The sequence below is a fragment of the Colletotrichum gloeosporioides genome (assembly GCF_011800055.1).
Source record: "Colletotrichum gloeosporioides strain Lc1 chromosome Unknown consensus_52, whole genome shotgun sequence".
NCBI lineage: Eukaryota > Fungi > Ascomycota > Sordariomycetes > Glomerellales > Glomerellaceae > Colletotrichum > Colletotrichum gloeosporioides.
This window is the reverse complement of record NW_025544697.1, coordinates 547,903-564,666: the sequence shown is the minus strand read 5'-3', so window position 1 is coordinate 564,666 and position 16,764 is coordinate 547,903. Positions and strand designations below refer to the sequence as shown.

The window sequence follows — 16,764 nt, the reverse complement described above, 5'->3', positions numbered from 1 at the left end:
CTGCCCAGACAAGCGATCGCTCATTCAAGTGGACGAAACGTTGGCGTACTGTTCCAAGGGGCCAGACAGCCATAATTTCCATTTCAATGAACGCCATGTCCGTGCTCGTTTGGAGATCAAAACAAGCGGCTCTTCGCGCTTCGCAATGTCCACAATATTCTTCGACTTCGTCCGATGTACGGTGTCAAGAGCGATCACCTATAGTTTGACGGTTATGTTTGTTGTAGTGACCAAGTGAATGATTGCCAAGACTCAGTGAACATTTAAGAAGAGCTGGAAAATAAGATTCAGGCTGGCTGATCGGAGAATATGCCCAACTCCGACGGCTGCGGAGTCTACGCAGATTTCCGAACGACGAGAACGACTACACGGCATGCACAACTACTCTCCATGCGGCGTATTTATATCGGACCGGGGGTTCTGGGATGCTAAGCAGTCCGACCCGAGTCAGCAGTAGACATGTAAGGGCATTCAACGGCAATATATGCCAGAGTCACTTCGTTTCTGCTTGTTCCCAAGACGTTCAATGATCGGCGACAGGATAGGTATTGTTAAGAGAAGCTATCTTCTTTCTTCATAATCAGCCACTCATCTTGCATGCAAGCTGTTGAATGAGACTTTTGATGTCTATAGCGGGTGATGCACAAAATGCGTTTGCATTTCAGAGGCAACTTTCAGTCGCCATTCCCAGGTTTGGTCACAATTTGTAAACCCTCACCATACCAACAAAGACTTCCTCAATTGCCGGCATAGTCATTTCCAATCAAACTAAGATAATATCCTCTGTGCTGTGAAGCAAGATCCCGGCAGATAGATACCTCAATATGGGCTACAAGTCTCGAGGGTGTAATTAGGCTAACGAACCATGTTGTGGAAACAAAGTCTACTTCATGTTAGACAACTTGACATAAGACTACTGTTATGATTTCGTATCAAAGGCCTCAGCATCTCTTTCATATTAATATTATGTTTGAATCAAGTTGTGTCATCTCATCGCAGATTCCATTGATAGAACGAAGGCTTTTCACAGGCCTCTGCTTGTCCATGCTAATCACGGTTCATCTAAACTAGTGCAACGTCATCTCACTGAATGTGAGTATGAGCCATTATATTCCAGCTTCCCGTCATGGGAAGACCAAGCCTCGACCGAAGTTTTATGCTAATGTCTTTTTTTGAGCTGCAAATCGCCACAAATCGCCACCTAGTGTTGAGCAACTTGCGTCAGCTCTTGAACACGGTGCGTCTAGGGGCTTTTGCTAAATCGTTTAGGGTTTACGTATTCGCAAAACTGAAGCTGTGACTAGTTCGCCTCATTCCAAGGTCGACACCTGATTTGTCGAATATCGTTGGGGTTTCTCGTTGAGTCATTTGTGAGAGAATACAGGACGTGCGTTCAGGCGATAACTAGGCTGTGTAGCTTTGCTCGTGAGGATTTCCCCAATGCTGGAGTTTTAGTGGAGCAACCCAAACAGTGGACATGGGTTCAAGTTCTGCAGGGTCTCGAGTGCGCGATCATAGCGACCCTCTATTACCCTCACTTTCTCCAGTGGTTCGGCCGAATTGATGAAGAACACCATCGTATGGAAGGCGAATCGTTGCGGGGGCAACTAATCTTATAAACCCCGCCAGATTGCTTTTGTGTATCATGACGTCGGCCTCGCAATTCAAGAAAGTCCGTTTCGTATTTGTTTCGTACTCGGCATGGATCTCGTGATGGCCCCGGATGCTTCCAGGATGCGAGACCGAGGTGCATATGAAGATACAACTACCGGGCCAAGTCCCGCCATTCACCTTTATCATCCCAACCCCGCCCGCGTCGTCCCCTCCGCCTGCAAACACACAAGCATCTGCGTAACCGAACCCAAAGTCGCACGCGCGCGAGCCCTTCACGATGGCCGAAGTTCAGAATAATCCCGCAACGACCACCGAGACGACGGCGACGACCACGGGCGCGCCCGCGGACGAGTCGCAGATCATTCAAGAGGCGCCTCTGTTGTCCAAGGTCAGGTATGGCGCGACGGCTTTCGCGATCCAGAACTTCGTGGTCAAGCCCGCGCTGTTCCTTCGCGACGTCAAAGCACGCATCATCCCGTCTGAGCATCGCCCCGACTTCGTGAAGACGTACGAGTGCCGACCGTATCTTCCTGTCAGGTATGCATGCAGCCAGCGGCTGAAACAACTCCTTCGTCTGTAAGAGACCTGCAGCTGACAGGTCTTCCAGAATTTTCTTCCCCAAGTGCTTTGACAAGACCTCCAAGGATAAGCTGCCTGTTCTCTTCACTATCCACGGAGGTGGTTTCGTGCTTGGAACTCCCGACGACAACGATGACTGGAACGCGGCGTACGCTACTCAGCATCACTCCATGGTGATCGGACTCAACTACGCCAAGGCGCCTGGCAACCCGTTCCCAGGCCCGATTCATGATTGCGAAGAGCTCTTCCTCGCCGCATTGAACGACGAGTCCCTGCCTATAGACAAGACCAGAGTCGCTCTCGCGGGTTGGTCTGCGGGTGGAAATCTTTGTCTTGCGGTCTCGCAGCTGGCTTCCGTGAAGAAGCACCTGTCGGCTATTGTCCCATTGTATCCCTGCACGGATCTCTCCCTCGAGGCGGAAGAGAAAGCGAAGTCGCGAAGATACAAGCCTGAACTGGGCGGCTTCCGCGCCAAGGAGAAGGACTTCCTCCTCAGTATTGCCCCTGTGTTCGATTGGTCTTACAAGGTCCCGGGCGAGAGCGCTCGCAACCCGCTTATGAGCCCTGCGTATGCGCCAAAGGACGCTTTTCCAAAGCAAGTCTTCATGATCGGCTGCGAGCTCGATCTTCTTGCCCACGAGGGTCAGCGACTGATTCACAGCCTGGCTGGGCGCCCAGCCCCTCCCGCCGTTGTGGGCAAGGAGGAGACCGTGGAGAAGGGCGAACTCATCCTGGACGACGAGAGGTTCCACTTCGAGGTTTCGAATCCGGACGGTAGTCGCTACAGGTGGTTGCTCGTGCCCGACACTGTTCACGGATTTGACCAGCATTTGGATGGCATCGTCCGCGACCCTGTTTTGCTCGAAGATGCTGAGATCAAGACACAAAAGACAATCAAGATGATTGGAGAGTGGGTCCTCAAGGCACCTCCGACGACGGCCTCATCTTGAGACCACTTACCCATGAAGCCAAGCATCTGCCCGAGCAACTGCGCGACCCCACCGCACACGTAATAAGGGACTGCTTTTCAACCATATACCAAGAAAATATCCAGCAGTGGACGAAGATTTGATAGTATACCATTTTTCCTGTTTCTTCAAGATTCCTGTATTCAGTTTGCGTGGCTCTCCGCTCCAACGGAAGTCATCATGTACGTACGTAGCTCAATGTTTATACGACATTACCCAGGCAAATACTCTCCATCTTCAGTCGATACTGTGAGTGCATGAGGCCTCGATCTAATGAACCTCTTCAGTGCCACGAGGGTTTAACCTCGTAATTGTCGGGCTCTGCATCGGGCATCCGAGTAACAGTCATACGAAAGTTTCGGAGGAAAACTGTCAGAAGCATGTCTCACTCTATATTATCTACAAACTAACTTGGAAGTATCGTCCCGGCTGGCGGAACTTTCAAGTTGATCAGGTAGTCGTCAACCGCTCTAGACGCATCGCCCTTGTTGAGGTAGCTAGTATGCCCAGACCCCTCCCTCAAGATCAACGTTGCATTCTGGAACTCCTCCGTCATTCCCACCGCATACACCAGACTGGTGGCAGGGTCAAAGCGAGAGTGTACGAGAAGAACAGGGTTCTGTGTCGCCTTGACGCTCAAAGCCGTTCGCGGGTTGGTGATCTTAACAGGATATCCAGTGCAATCAATGACTCGATGCCAGAACTCACCCATCCCAGGCGTGACGGTGAAAGCTCTTGTCATATCAGCGACTCGTTGAACTTCGATATGACTCTTAGCTGCGAAGAAGTGACCATCCTGGCATTGAACATTGGTGATGGATAGCGAGCGGCTGTCTGTAAAAATGTCTCCTGACAAGAGCCCAGGGCTGAAGAAGGAGCCATTTCCCGTGGCTCCGAGCTTGAGCTGTTCCGCAAACGTTTTTCGTTCCTTGGGGAACTCTAGCGTAGATCGAGCAGCTCCTATCACGTTGTTGGCCGTAGCGAGGGGAAGACACCTGGTCTTGGCTGTTCCATCGCACTCTGCAGCCTTCAGGTTTCCGGCATTAGCGACTTCAAGGATCTTATTCCAAGTCTTTCTGATGTCTTGGCCACCCTCCCCACAGTTTGTGGCGTTGGCTTCACAGAATCTGAAGAAGTCCTGGATTGTCGCATCTAAGGAGGTTGCCTGTGTCATGATGTTGGAAGCAAAGGCACCGGTGTGCTGAAGCATGCCGTCGAGAGCCATGGCTCTAATGGTGTCGGGGAATAAAGCAGCATACTGTGCTCCTAGTTGCGTTCCATACGATACACCGAAGTAGTTCATCGGCTCGCCTCCGGCAGCTAGACCCAGTCAGCATATACTTTGACTATGGCAGACAAAGGCAGGGCATGAATTACCAACTCTTACGGCCTCCATATCTTTCGCCACGAATATCGTGTCCATGTGATCAAATAGTGGCCCAGTCATAGCACGGCACGATTCCCCGAGAGCCTTGTTGTAATCGAATAACCTTTGGAATCCTTCTGGCGTTGTCGCGTCGAACTCGCTTGGTTGATTGGCCAGGTTTGTGTCGCACTTCTGTGGTGTACTCAATCCGACACCTCGAGGATCCATCCCGATGATATCAAACGACTCACGCACCGCGTCGCTGATATAAATCCTTTTCGTCGCCATTCCGAGAACCATGCTCGATGCGGCGCCACCTGGCCCTCCTGGGTTCACGAAGAGATTGCCAACACGCTTTCCAGTGGCGGGCAACTTGACGATGCCCAACTGGACTTTAGGACTATCCGGCTGCAAATTGTTGTGATCGAGTGGTACTGAGAAGTTGGTGCACTGAAGCTGTGACGTCGCGTTGACTCCGCGGAATGGCCGTATGTCGGTCGGGCAAGCGCTCCATGTGATCTGGGCTGGTAGATCCTGTTGCACTGGGCCAACTGGCTGTGGGATCATGGCAGCGATGCCAGCCGATGCGCATGGGAGGAGACCCAGCAGTAGGCTGAGGATCAACAGGAAGTCCATCTTGACGAACGACTGCCTCTGGATTGTCTGTGTTGTGACAGGAGTTCGTCCACGGACAGCACAACATACCCGAAGAGGACTGCTGCCATCAGCATACTTTTAAACGTCGAACTGTTGATCTGACCCATTGAATACCGTTTGTCAGGGGCATCTGCCACGCATCACGACACGGCGGCAACCCTGAGTCAAGGAAGCTTTTGAACTCTGATCAGGGCGACAAGCCACCAAATTCGCGTTTCCGCCCGGCAAAAATGTCTCGCGGACGTATCAGTCTGGGCCCTGACCAGGGACAGCTTTGGTGGGTGAGACGAAACGGCAAGGAGGGAAGGGAAAATAGAGTTTTTAAGCTTGGATTTTGGCATAATGCCGCCAATCATCCCGCCGGTTGTGTGAGAAAGTGTAAGAAGCTAGCGGCAATTCAGGGACGGCGTTTCCAGGAGCCAACCTAGATGCCGCCGCGGTAACTCCCGTAGATCTGTCCGAAAATCCGACAGACGCGGGAAAGTCATCGTGGAATCGCGCTCACAAACGGGGTGGAACGCTCGTCTATGCGACTTAAGGTTTACTACTGTACAATCGCTTACCTTCGAACGACAGGGAGATTTTAAGAGTGGCTTCGGTGTTAAGACCCATCGCCGAGGAAATGTATAACTCCGTACATTACTAGGTGCCACTGAAGCAGAAGTCACCGCGCTCATACAGGATTCAAGCTCTGTCACCATTCTTGCTGTAACTCGAAGTAGTCCGACTATATGTGTCTATGCTTCTCATCCTAAAATTATTGAATCATGTCAACCAGCGGCAATGTCCAGGAAACGCAATGCCACAACAGGGCCGGAAGACCCACCGACTCTATCGATGACATCCATGAGGTCGTTTGCCTCAACCATGAGATAGGGGAGTAATGATAGCCAAGTACTAGACCGAACACTGGAGCAAATAGCAATGTGGAGAGAAGCAGTCTAACCAGAGGATGCTACTGATTTGATATTTGGCGCCCGCGAAGGTTACGCAGTGAAATTCGATGTCCAGCAATGCGGCGCCAACAGCTCCTCGTTAATGCTTCTACTTTTATGAAAGGATAGGGGAATGGAGTAATAGATCGCCCGCATCGACTAGAGGAAGTCCAAAGTTTCAACCACCATCACCCTTTCGATCTTGAAAGGCCTGTCTCTGAAGTCTGAAATTACTGTCAGGGTGTTGTCTCGGACATACATCAACTATATAACCTTGAACCCTATTCTCTACAACCCGTTGGCACGCGGTGTTGTGTAATCCACTACCTTCCTGTGCCTCTGTATGGACACCTTCGAAATCAATCTACTACTTGGCCACCAGAATACCAGTAACTACACCACGGTGAGAGCAGCCTACATACAACATATGTGGAGAGAAACCTTAAAAGCTAGGAGGGCAATGTTACTTGCGGCTTATTAACAATTAGAGGATCATGCACCACCTCAAAGCTGCTGTGGGTCAGCCATGCCTCCGAAAGAACTTCAGCCCCTGGGAGGTGTCGTTCTTGATCATGGCACGAGGCAGAGAATCTGTCTCGCACACTTCAAGATACCTTCATCAGTCTGCGGCATTTGGTTCGCGACTAGCGTAGCTTTGTCGGTGGATCAAAAGGGTGCAATCTCGACGTCTCAACCCGAATTGATGCGCAACCCTTCAAGACACCCAGGGCTTGGATCAGGTCCTTCCGATTCCAACTGACAACCCATGGTCCAACCTTCTTCAAGAAGGCACATTGCGAGGGAAGGGGGGCAAAAGTTCAGTCGAGGGGAAGGAAGATCCAGGCCCTCAGGGGAAGGAGAGCAACCGCGACGCCGTACCTTCCACTCCCATTTCTTCTACCACCATGCGAGGCTTCATGGTCTGGTTAGTTTGGCCGGAGAAATACTCAGATTCTCGTGGTCTTGGTCAATTCTCCTATGATGTCGAGTCTTTCTGGCCTTTTGTCCCACGCACCGCAAGGGTGCATCTCCGAGCCACACATGGCAAAAGAAGGCCACGATTGAGGTTTTCATTTGGTACCGCTTTGAGCACCCCCAAAAAGAATATTAAAAAAGAAACCCCCGCCAGCTTTTGTTGAGTCAAATTGTCCCTCAGACTATTATCCAACGTTCTTAGCATTGTGCAGCCGTGAGGCTGAACCCGCTAAGATCAAACTAAGCGTCATCACTGGGACGACTCTGTACTGTGTTGACGATTGTGCCAATATTTGCATATTCATATCCATCTCAATCTGCCTGAGAGGAAGGGGACTGCTTGGTAAGTAGGCGGCAGGGTATCCTTCTTCTTACATCATGTCCGGATGGCGCCTCCCTGGTTTGGGTGGTACCTCCTGGGGAAGGCGACATGCGTGATGGCAGGCACGCTCCGGCTTCCCGGGGGTGTGTTGAAGATCTGCGGGTTCAGAGAAAACAGTGATGATAGCCCACAGTCAGCTCTCCCAAGTAGTTTGGAGGCTGCATAGATGGCACATATTCTGAGTTTTCACAAAGCAAACTGGGAGGAACCAAATGAGAACATGCGTTGAGTTTTGGCTTTTGGCTATGATTCCTGTCCGCAAGCGCGAGACTCTTTATATGCTAGGTTGTTACTTTGGTGAGTTTTTTCTTTGATCGTTGATGACGATGGTTGATGCTTAAATCTCAGGGGTTCCGCCGTGACTGCCGCAAGTTGATGGTTTCTCAATCATGGTCGCTTAGAATCAATCCATGCCCAAATCACTGAATTCGAAGAACACCAGAAACGTTGCGATGGAAAAAGACACTTTAGTGAACAACACCAACATGACAAATTCGCATTCTCCGCAGCCTCCGCACTTACTTACCTTCGTGATGTTGGCCGAGGCGGCCAGAGTCATATGACTTATGGAAACATCTTGTGAAATAATTACGCGTACATGGATACTGGCGAGATCCATCTGCAACGTGATGAGAAGAATTGTCTTAAGCCCCTGCGAGCCAACAGTTAAATTTTATTGATTTGTATTTTGATCACTTCATCCATATATGCTACTCTCGTATATGTGCAGTGCGACAGTCAATCCTAGGTTTGTATGATGACTTTGCCACGCCGAAGGAGTAGGTCATCTTGACAGTTGACGAAAAGACTGGTGAGCATTTGGGTGCTTCGGTCACGTTTTCATCAGCCTAGATAAAGCTCGCCTTAGGGAAGTGATGTTACTTGAATACGCAGTGTTCGCTTTCATTTCTGAGCGGAATGGACGGAGCTGTACAACATCTGCCCTTAGGAGGGAGGGGAGATCAGGCTGACCCGCGGAAAGCAGGGCAAGCCCCCCGCCGTTAGACTCAATGATCGATGAAACGAAGAGCCAAAGTTTTCCTTTCAAGCCTTAGGGAAATCTCTCTTTTGAAATTGTCTCAATTCCCCATCTCTCGCTGTCATCCACTTACAGGCGGAGATGCATCAGTCAGAAGTGGGAAAACAAGCCCCACCCCCATCTTATGTGCTCGTCTCCCACTTACGGCCATGATAAGCCACCCCACCTACGGTTCATCGTGATGTATAAGTAAATTTTTAGTCTCATCACATCTAAGATGAATCAATCATCGTACTGAACCCACTCAAGTCCGCTCTTGATTGTCTATGAATTGAAAGGTTATCTTCACCAGTATGTTGCTCCCCCGCCATGCACCTTTCCCTGCTCACATACATAAGTGTCTTCGTCCGAAACAGAAAGTATTACGGCTGTTCTTCATGCTTACGGCGCGGCCCTCAAGAGTCGTAATGTGGAAGAAGCCGTGGCTCTTTACACTTCCGATGGCGTGATCATGCCGCCACATTTCGCAGCCGCCGCAGGCACTACAGCTCTTCGCGAGTCCTACACACGCATATTCTCTAGCATCCAACTGGTCATCAAGTTTTCTATTGATGAGATCGTTGTCATGTCCCAAGATTGGGCATTTGCAAGAACTACAGCTGAGGGAACCAAGACGATGCTGGCGACACAGGAGTCAGAGGAGCATGCCAATCAGGAGCTCTTCATCATGAAGAAGGAGGGCGGGAGCTGGAAGATTGCGAGATACGCCTTCTCTACAATGAAGCCTCTGGTCCAAAATGGTATCAGAAGGAGCTAGGAAGTTGCAGTAGAAATCAATCGCAACTACCTACCTACCAAAGCAATTGAACTATCCAAGTGACAAAAGCACATCAAACCGTTTGTAAAACTGATTAACTTACTTCATATCTCATAACACTGTTGCATATTACACAGACATACAGCGATTTTAAGTCCTATCCTTGGAAACAAATACATACTTCTCAAAACTATGCGTGTAGCGTATTCAACTGTTGCGCTTTGGACAGAGAGCTACAGGTGAGTCCTAGCAGTTTGCATTGGAGTTTAAAGTACATGTAAATGATATGAAAAAAGTTCTCGTGTATCAATATTGCTTAATAGTTTGCAATCTCCCCCCAGATGGCGGTGCAGGAACGTCTAACCAAGAGTCCTCCGCCATAACGCAACAAGGGACGCCATGGCGTCAACGCTAATAATGCTCTCAGGCATCAATCGCGACCCCCAAAGATCCTCAGCTTGTTCTTCTTGAAGTGGATTTTAATGACTGTTTGAAAGTCTTCAAAATGTTCGAAACCAGTCTGGCATAGTACCTCTTTCTCCCTTTTCTCTCTCAACTCCCTTCCATTGGCGCGAAAGATTTCTTGCTCTGCTTCTGCCATCGCGTCAGAAGCCCTGTGCAATGAATAGCATTCTTCAACTGGTAGCAGCGGTGGCAATATGTCGTCTACCACATTCCACCAGACGCCGTGAAAGGTCTCCGATTTGCCCCCAAAAAGTGATCTCCACTGTTCGTAGTGTTCCATGAGACATTCGAGTTGTGCCATCAGCTCTGCATCGTCGCTTTGTATCAGTTGCTGATCTGAGTCTGACATATACTTGACTTCGAAAGAACCCCTATAGGCTCCGTATGAGCTTTCAACGTGTCTGCAGCACGTATGTGCCATCCCCAGTCTCTCGAAAAGCTCCAACCGAGTCATTTCTTTCATGAGAATCTCTCCTTGAATGTCACAAATGTCCCATTTATGTATCCAGCGCCGGGACAACTCGATTCGACCAATGTAGTGTACGCAACGATCGCGACTTCGATGATAGCAGCGGAGAAGCAGATGTATGGACATGCATCCATAAGATGAGCAGTAACACCTGCAGGTATCTGAACATAGATGCAAGTCACGGACGGCATCTTTTGTATTAGACCCTGCCCAATTTTCGGACCACCACTCAAGCCATTTCTCAGACCCGCTAAAGGCGAGGTAAAAGAGAACGTTCGGCCAACCCACTTTAGAACGATTTATCACACTTGCACCATGGGTGACAAACCACTCCGCAATATCTTCTGCGCCAGGGTGGTGATTCTTTACCCAGGCGTTGAAAAAGGTTCTTCGGATCTTTGCAAACATCGGTGTTTCTCCTCGTTTGTCGATTTCGTCGACCTTCACAAACCCGCACTCATAGAGGACATCTAGAACATCTGCAACGGTTTCTAGGGACGCGTTCCGAGGATTGAACTGCCAGGGGTCGTCTATAAAGTGGTATGGAGATGATACCTCAGAATAGTCCACGGGCGGGATATCAAGTGTTGCGTTCAAAGAAATATTGAAGAGGCTAACTAGCTTTTCGTTCAGCAGCTTGAAAGCACACTCCGCGTTGCCGTTTAAAAATGTCGACTCCGTGAGATTGGTTTGTCTGATCTCAGTTGCTGAGAGAAGCTCCAGGGCTGTGTAATAGAGATGCATTCGCCGGTCTCTTAACGCCGTTATTAATGTCCTCAGGACATCGCGGCTGCCGGACGCAACAGCATTTCCTATAGTCGAGCTGTCATCCTCTACAGCGACTGACCAATATAGGAGTTGTTCCAATGAAGCGTCTACCCTTTTCTCTGTTGTATCCAACAGCGCATGCAGCGAAGCGGCATCTCGAGCGCTGCATGCCGACCTTTCTGCTGCGGCCCTGCTGAAATATTCTGCGACGAGAAATTCGATCCCTTCAATCCATCCTATGGCGAGCTGCAGATAGGAAACATTTAAATCATCACTGACGCTATTTGTTCGGGACCCGACCGGAATTCTACGTGCCAAAACTTTCACTTCATCAAGTGATCGCTTCATGATAGCCAGACTCAGCATGTCGTAATCAAGTGCTAGTACCAAAATTCCTTGTCAGACCGTGGGCCCGCAAAGTTGCTTTAATCTAGTTCGACGTACCTTCGAACGCACCCGCATCCGATAAGTCTTTATGAAAAGGTACTTCCCAATCAGTATACGGGAAAAGCATATACTTCCTGTCAATAAGATACGAAGCTGCGGTGACTTGTTTGCAGCACCAAGACGCACTAATGAAACATGCGATTTAGCTCAGCCTGCTAAACGAGGTTTGAAATCTAGTGGGATACTTCTTACCTATGATAATTCGCGATTCCTACATGCCTTAATTCCTCCATAAATGTTGTCGTAGCCTGAATGTTGACGTTTGATCGCAGAATCGTGTTTAGCAAACCCCTCAATTGCGGCTCGAAGTCTTTCCATTGATCACCAAGCAATACAAGAAGATTGCAAAATTCCTGTCGAGGGTGAGGTCAGATTTTGGAGTTCACTTCGGCTTTGGCACTTACGAAAAATACGGTGAATCCGTTCTCATCAGACTCTGATCCAGAAAGTATTCCGTGCGATATGTTTTGTCGAAGCATCTGATTAATCGCTTCCAAATCTTCCCCTGTCCGGTACTTCCATGAAATTTCGAACTTGTCTTTTGCTTTAGGAAAGTCGCAAAGTCCACCAGGCTTCCAACATGGGACTTCTAAAGAAAACGACGTTTTCCTGGCCCAGAGTACTTGGTGTGAGTCGCTTTGTTGGTTCTCAGTGTTGGGTTGCGATGGCTCCTTTTCTGTGCAAGACTCCAGGAGGTTGTCAAAAGCTTGAAATATTGGCGATGTTGAACGCCGCATGGTTCTCAGGAATTTTAAAGGTGGCAACATAGTCCATACGCCAGGCCCAGTAATTGCGCCGAACGATACTTCCACCACTTTGTTGAAGAATGGGTGCAGGCTGGCACTCATCGAATTGCTCCATTCCTGGCACCCAGAGCCAAATAAAGGACAGTCTTGTTGATGCTCCGATCTTCGTAAGCTCTCCAATCGGAGACTCCATATCCTCGTGATGTTGCGTGCAGTTCTTGGTTGACATAGGCAGTGCCCCAGACGCTTCCTGTTGTCCACAGATAGGCACCAAACATCTCTCATAACTGTTGGGTAACGCATCAAAGATATTGCCATATTGTCATGCAACAAGACATGGTCTTGCTGGGTCAAATGGTGAACATCAGAACTAGCGGCGCCTATGTGCGATGTCTCCGTTCTGCGGGATTCGGTTCCGGAAACCGCGCGCAGTATTTCATCGCGAATGGAGCGTAGCTCGTCACTCATTTTCAACTCTTGTTGATGAATCATGCTTACCATTTTCTCGTGAGTCATTTGCAACTGCGACTGCATGTTTGAGCCAATATCCGATGTGTGGCGATGGATTGAGTCTGCTGTACTGGCAATACGGCTGAGATCAGAGTTGATACGACTGGTTTGAGTCCTCATCGAGTTGGCGGACACTGCAATAGATGCATTTGTATTTTCCATGGAGTCGAAATGCACCAGGGCCTCGGCGTGATGGTTTTCTATAATAGAGGACGTCTGGTTCAATGTAGATCTAGAATGAAAGAGTATTAGACAGAGATGCATTATCGATTCATAGCTGCTAGTCCGAAATTGACGCACCTGGTTGCTGCTGTGGTCATGAGACCCACGATTTCTAGCTCGATGGTGAGCTCCGAGTTGAGCTGATGCACTATTCGCAATTTCTCTAGAATACTGGATTCTCGCGTCGATGATACCAGGGAACTCCACAAACGCAACGCTTTGGTGTGTTTGTCTGAATTTGAGGCCTCAATAAGCGACTTGAGGACAGCTTCCGCTTCGTCGATAGCTATTCGTAAGGTCTCGAAGAAAGAGGACAAGCGGGTCACCGCGTCAGGCCCAATATGGTCGGCTGTGAGTGATCCTGAGCTGAGAATATGTCTGCAAATGTAGTTGACTCTCTCGCTCGATCTCTCGACATCACCGACTCGGGAAGCTGTCTTCTTGGGTATTTCGCGGAGATCTCGGATGAACTTGATCGTCCCTAGCAATGCGGTCGCTGCGCACTCGACCAACTGAATCGAGGCTGCAACCCCGCCGAGAATACTCAGGGGCTCGGCCATGGTGAGACTAAGCTAGCGGAGGAGGACTCGAGGAGTATTGCTACTCAACTCTCCATGAAATGCTGTTCGGAGGGGTGGTCCTGATAAAATGGGTTGGGGAGAAAGAAGGAAAAGAAGAGGGGATAACAATATTACCGGGACCTCTTGGAGCCTGATTACAGCATCCAACATTTCTGCATCGGAAGGAGATCTGGCGATGACATTCATTGGCCCGCCCCACAGCCTGATATGCACTTGCGGAGGCAGACACCATCCCCAGCCTGCTTGACCTACCGACGTGGCCATCTAAGAGATGCCAGCGAAAACGCCTAGGGCGGTGCAAAGATTGCCTGATTATGTGGTCTTCGCGCACCACAGTAAAGCATGCAATCTGGGCAAGGCGTTGCAATTATCCGCTACATTGAGGTTGCAAAAGATAAGCAGTTAGTCATATGGCTCAGAGGAATTTTGAGAGGCTGTCGAGATAGTGATTATGTTATGAATCAGCACCTGGCGTAGAGCGTTTGGAAGCGTCGAACCTCGCCGCGCCTCTTGATTCTTGGGGATATTGTGATCATTATGGAGAGATTTTGTCGTGAAAATATTGATACAAATTGAAAATCTACAGCCATAATGCTCCTTCATTATCATGGTATTATCCCGATACATGCACCTATCTCTCGTCTACTTCTTGATCTCAGTGCTTCCAGCAGCAGTCGTTCCACTGGCGGTATCAGGAGAATCCAATAACTCCGGCCCCGGGTCAGCCTTCTTGTTAAGGCTCTCAGTCGTCACCTCCTTTTCGACCTTCTTGACATCAACGTCCTTCGCCTCAATCTCTTCGCCATATGGCCCGCTAGTCTTCACGCCCTCCATCGAATCAGTCTCATCTCCATCCTTGACGACACCGTCCTTGACACTGCTCGCCCGGCTCACGTCCGCGCTCTCGGGACTCTCCGTCCGCAGGCCCAAGTGCTTTTCGGCAGTAGGGTCCTCCTTGTTGCCGCCCTTCCAGTCAGCAGCCTTCATCTGCGGAACCGGAGAACCCTCTGAAGGCTGCTGCACGACATCCCCCTCGGCAGGACCAACTTCGTCGCCACCGTCCTTGGCGCGGTGGGAGTCAGCAACCCGCCAGACGACGGCGATCTTGTCGAACCCGCGGGATCCCTTCCTACTGGATCCTTTGATACCGTCCATCGCGTCCCATTCGATCTCGAATACGCCACTGGCGTCGGGCTTGCCGTCTTGCTCCGGGCCGTTGCCCTCAAAGAAGACGTTGAACCAGACGTGAGCCACCGCAGTGACCATGGTTAAGCCCATACTAGCCGACGTCCTGTTCCTTCTCTCGACAGAGATGTTAACATCACTGTTCGGGATGTGAATGGCCTCCTTGGGCTTTAGAATGACAGCCATGCCACCAGGCTCTCCTTCCTCAGCATCCTCCTTGCCATTCGCCTCCGTCTCGCTCCTCTTCTGCAGTCCAGGCGCCGTCGGATCCCTGATAAGTGACGTTGTCTTGGCGTTCCTCAACTTCTTGCTCTTGCTTCTCGACACCCCGTCTTCCTTTGTCTCCTCCTTCTTTCCACCATCCTTGGCGTGGTTTGTGTTGGCATGCTCCGCCAAAGGCGCTTCCGGGGGGGCCTTTTCTGTAGGCTTGACTCCCACGCTGGCCAAATCGGTCATCATACGCCCGATACCCCCTCCACTAGGTGCATCTCCCTCGATAACCACCCTCTCGCTCTTCTTGAACGTGTGGAACACCTTGATCTTCTTGCCCTCGTCCTCAAAGCCCTCAACATCAAACTTGACGCCGCTACGCAGACCCCAAACATGAATCTCCATAATCTCAACAGCGCGGTCCACATACTTCTTGCCTCCCCTCGTCCAGCGGTCCACATACGTGATCGTGCGCAGCTGACTTGGGATAGACACACCAGCGCCGAACTTGGGCCTCATCCTCCGCTCAGTAAACCTCGTCAGCGCCTCCTCGGGCTTCCAGCCACACTCCGAGATCAGGTAGCTGCAAGAAACAGTCCCGCTGCGCCCCTTGCCAGCCTTGCAGTGCACGACCACAACTCTCTGATTATCGCCTCCCTCGACCTTCTTGCCGTCAGACTTGCTGACTGCAACATCGCCTTGCTGAAGGTCGCCGCCGTTGAGCCAGTTGCGCATGCTCGCCATGATCATGGGAATCAGGCGGAACGGCGGCGGATGGTGGTCGGGCCAGGGGTAATGCCTCACGCGCCCGTAGACCTCCTCGTCTGGGTACCCAGTGCCCTCAGCGCGGAACTCCCATATCGCCCAGTTGTCCTTGTGTTTCTCGTCGAGGAAGGTGACGAGGCGGTCGAGCGGGTTTCGGTAGGCTCGTTGGGGATACGTCCCTGATGGACCGGAGCTGATTCGCACATCATCATTAGCTTCTTGTACGCCCTGATCATTGCGGCGAAGAGGACAACTTACGTGGCGATAATGTTGGATGTGACATAGCACAAGTCCAAATCGGACTCGGCGTGCCTCGCGCGAGGCCCTGCGACAATTTGTCGCAATAGAGAAGCCATTTCTAGAAAAGAAAAAAGAAGAACCCGAAACCTTGAATGCGACGTGGAACTTGGATCGGAAAGCGGAGCAAGGTTTAGGACGGGGTCGCGCGCCAAGAATAAAAAGGTTGTTGCAGTGCAGCTGTATTAAATGAACGGTCCAGGGAGGTGCAATCCAAGTCGAAAGGCCTCCTGACGTTTTGCGGGTGGTTCCTTAGCTGCGCCTGCGCCTTGGTCGCGTGCAGCTCGTCGAGGCTTGACGTCGGTGTGCGCGACGGCTGCGCGACGTCATTGATAGTGGGGTATACCAGGGGAGGGAAAGACCGAGCTACGCCACTTTGGGTGTGGCTAGGTGTCTAGAGCGTTCGTTTCCCGGATGCTTGGCGACATGTGCTTAGCCCTTATATCGGTGTTACATTATCAGCGCCCACACACATCGCAGCGCGCGAAGCAAACGGTGGAATGAATACTTTAATCATGCGGGTTTTGATGTATTGCGCAAACAAACTAGTAGACAATGGCCAGAGCCAGAGAGCGAAGCGGGAAACCTGAAATCATAGTGTAATGCAGAGCGCAACCTGGGTTCGTCCAGGTCCCAAACTCGCCGACACTCCAAAAGCCAGAATGAGTCGCGGAAAAGCCGTTTGAACAATGATCGGCCGTAAAACATCTCCTCTTCTTTCCTTTCCGTTGCTACCTTGTATCCTTGCCCCCGAACCGTTTCTTACATACTCCCCTGGAAGGAAACATTCTTATCATGGCTGGAGTTGCAGCCTGGCCCATCGCATC

At 50.5% G+C, this 16,764-nt stretch overlaps 4 protein-coding genes and 1 pseudogene across 5 annotated transcripts; 2 read left to right on the top strand and 3 right to left on the bottom strand.

Moving 5' to 3' along the window:
* Positions 1-1,891: 1,891 nt before the first annotated feature.
* On the top strand, positions 1,892-3,143 carry GCG54_00008482 (putative alpha/beta hydrolase; the record flags this gene model as incomplete). The annotated part of the gene is made up of 2 exons (XM_045408447.1): positions 1,892-2,151; positions 2,222-3,143. The coding sequence occupies 2 exons, from the start codon at positions 1,892-1,894 to the stop codon at positions 3,141-3,143; spliced, it is 1,182 nt and encodes a 393-aa protein (XP_045263137.1).
* A 424-nt stretch (positions 3,144-3,567) lies between these two features.
* On the bottom strand, positions 3,568-5,163 carry GCG54_00008481 (Tripeptidyl aminopeptidase; the record flags this gene model as incomplete). The annotated part of the gene is made up of 2 exons (XM_045408446.1): positions 3,568-4,481; positions 4,539-5,163. The coding sequence occupies 2 exons, from the start codon at positions 5,161-5,163 to the stop codon at positions 3,568-3,570; spliced, it is 1,539 nt and encodes a 512-aa protein (XP_045263136.1).
* A 3,803-nt stretch (positions 5,164-8,966) lies between these two features.
* Positions 8,967-9,272, top strand: GCG54_00008480 (uncharacterized protein; the record flags this gene model as incomplete). The annotated part of the gene is made up of 1 exon (XM_045408445.1): positions 8,967-9,272. One exon carries the CDS (start codon positions 8,967-8,969, stop codon positions 9,270-9,272), a length of 306 nt encoding a protein of 101 aa, XP_045263135.1.
* Positions 9,273-12,940: 3,668 nt separating this feature from the next.
* On the bottom strand, positions 12,941-13,459 carry GCG54_00008479 (uncharacterized protein; the record flags this gene model as incomplete). The annotated part of the gene is made up of 1 exon (XM_045408444.1): positions 12,941-13,459. The coding sequence occupies one exon, from the start codon at positions 13,457-13,459 to the stop codon at positions 12,941-12,943; it is 519 nt and encodes a 172-aa protein (XP_045263134.1).
* Positions 13,460-14,122: 663 nt separating this feature from the next.
* On the bottom strand, positions 14,123-15,996 carry GCG54_00008478 (annotated as a pseudogene). Its single transcript has one exon. A coding segment is annotated over exon 1 (1,874 nt).
* Between the last annotated feature and the right edge of the window lie 768 nt (positions 15,997-16,764).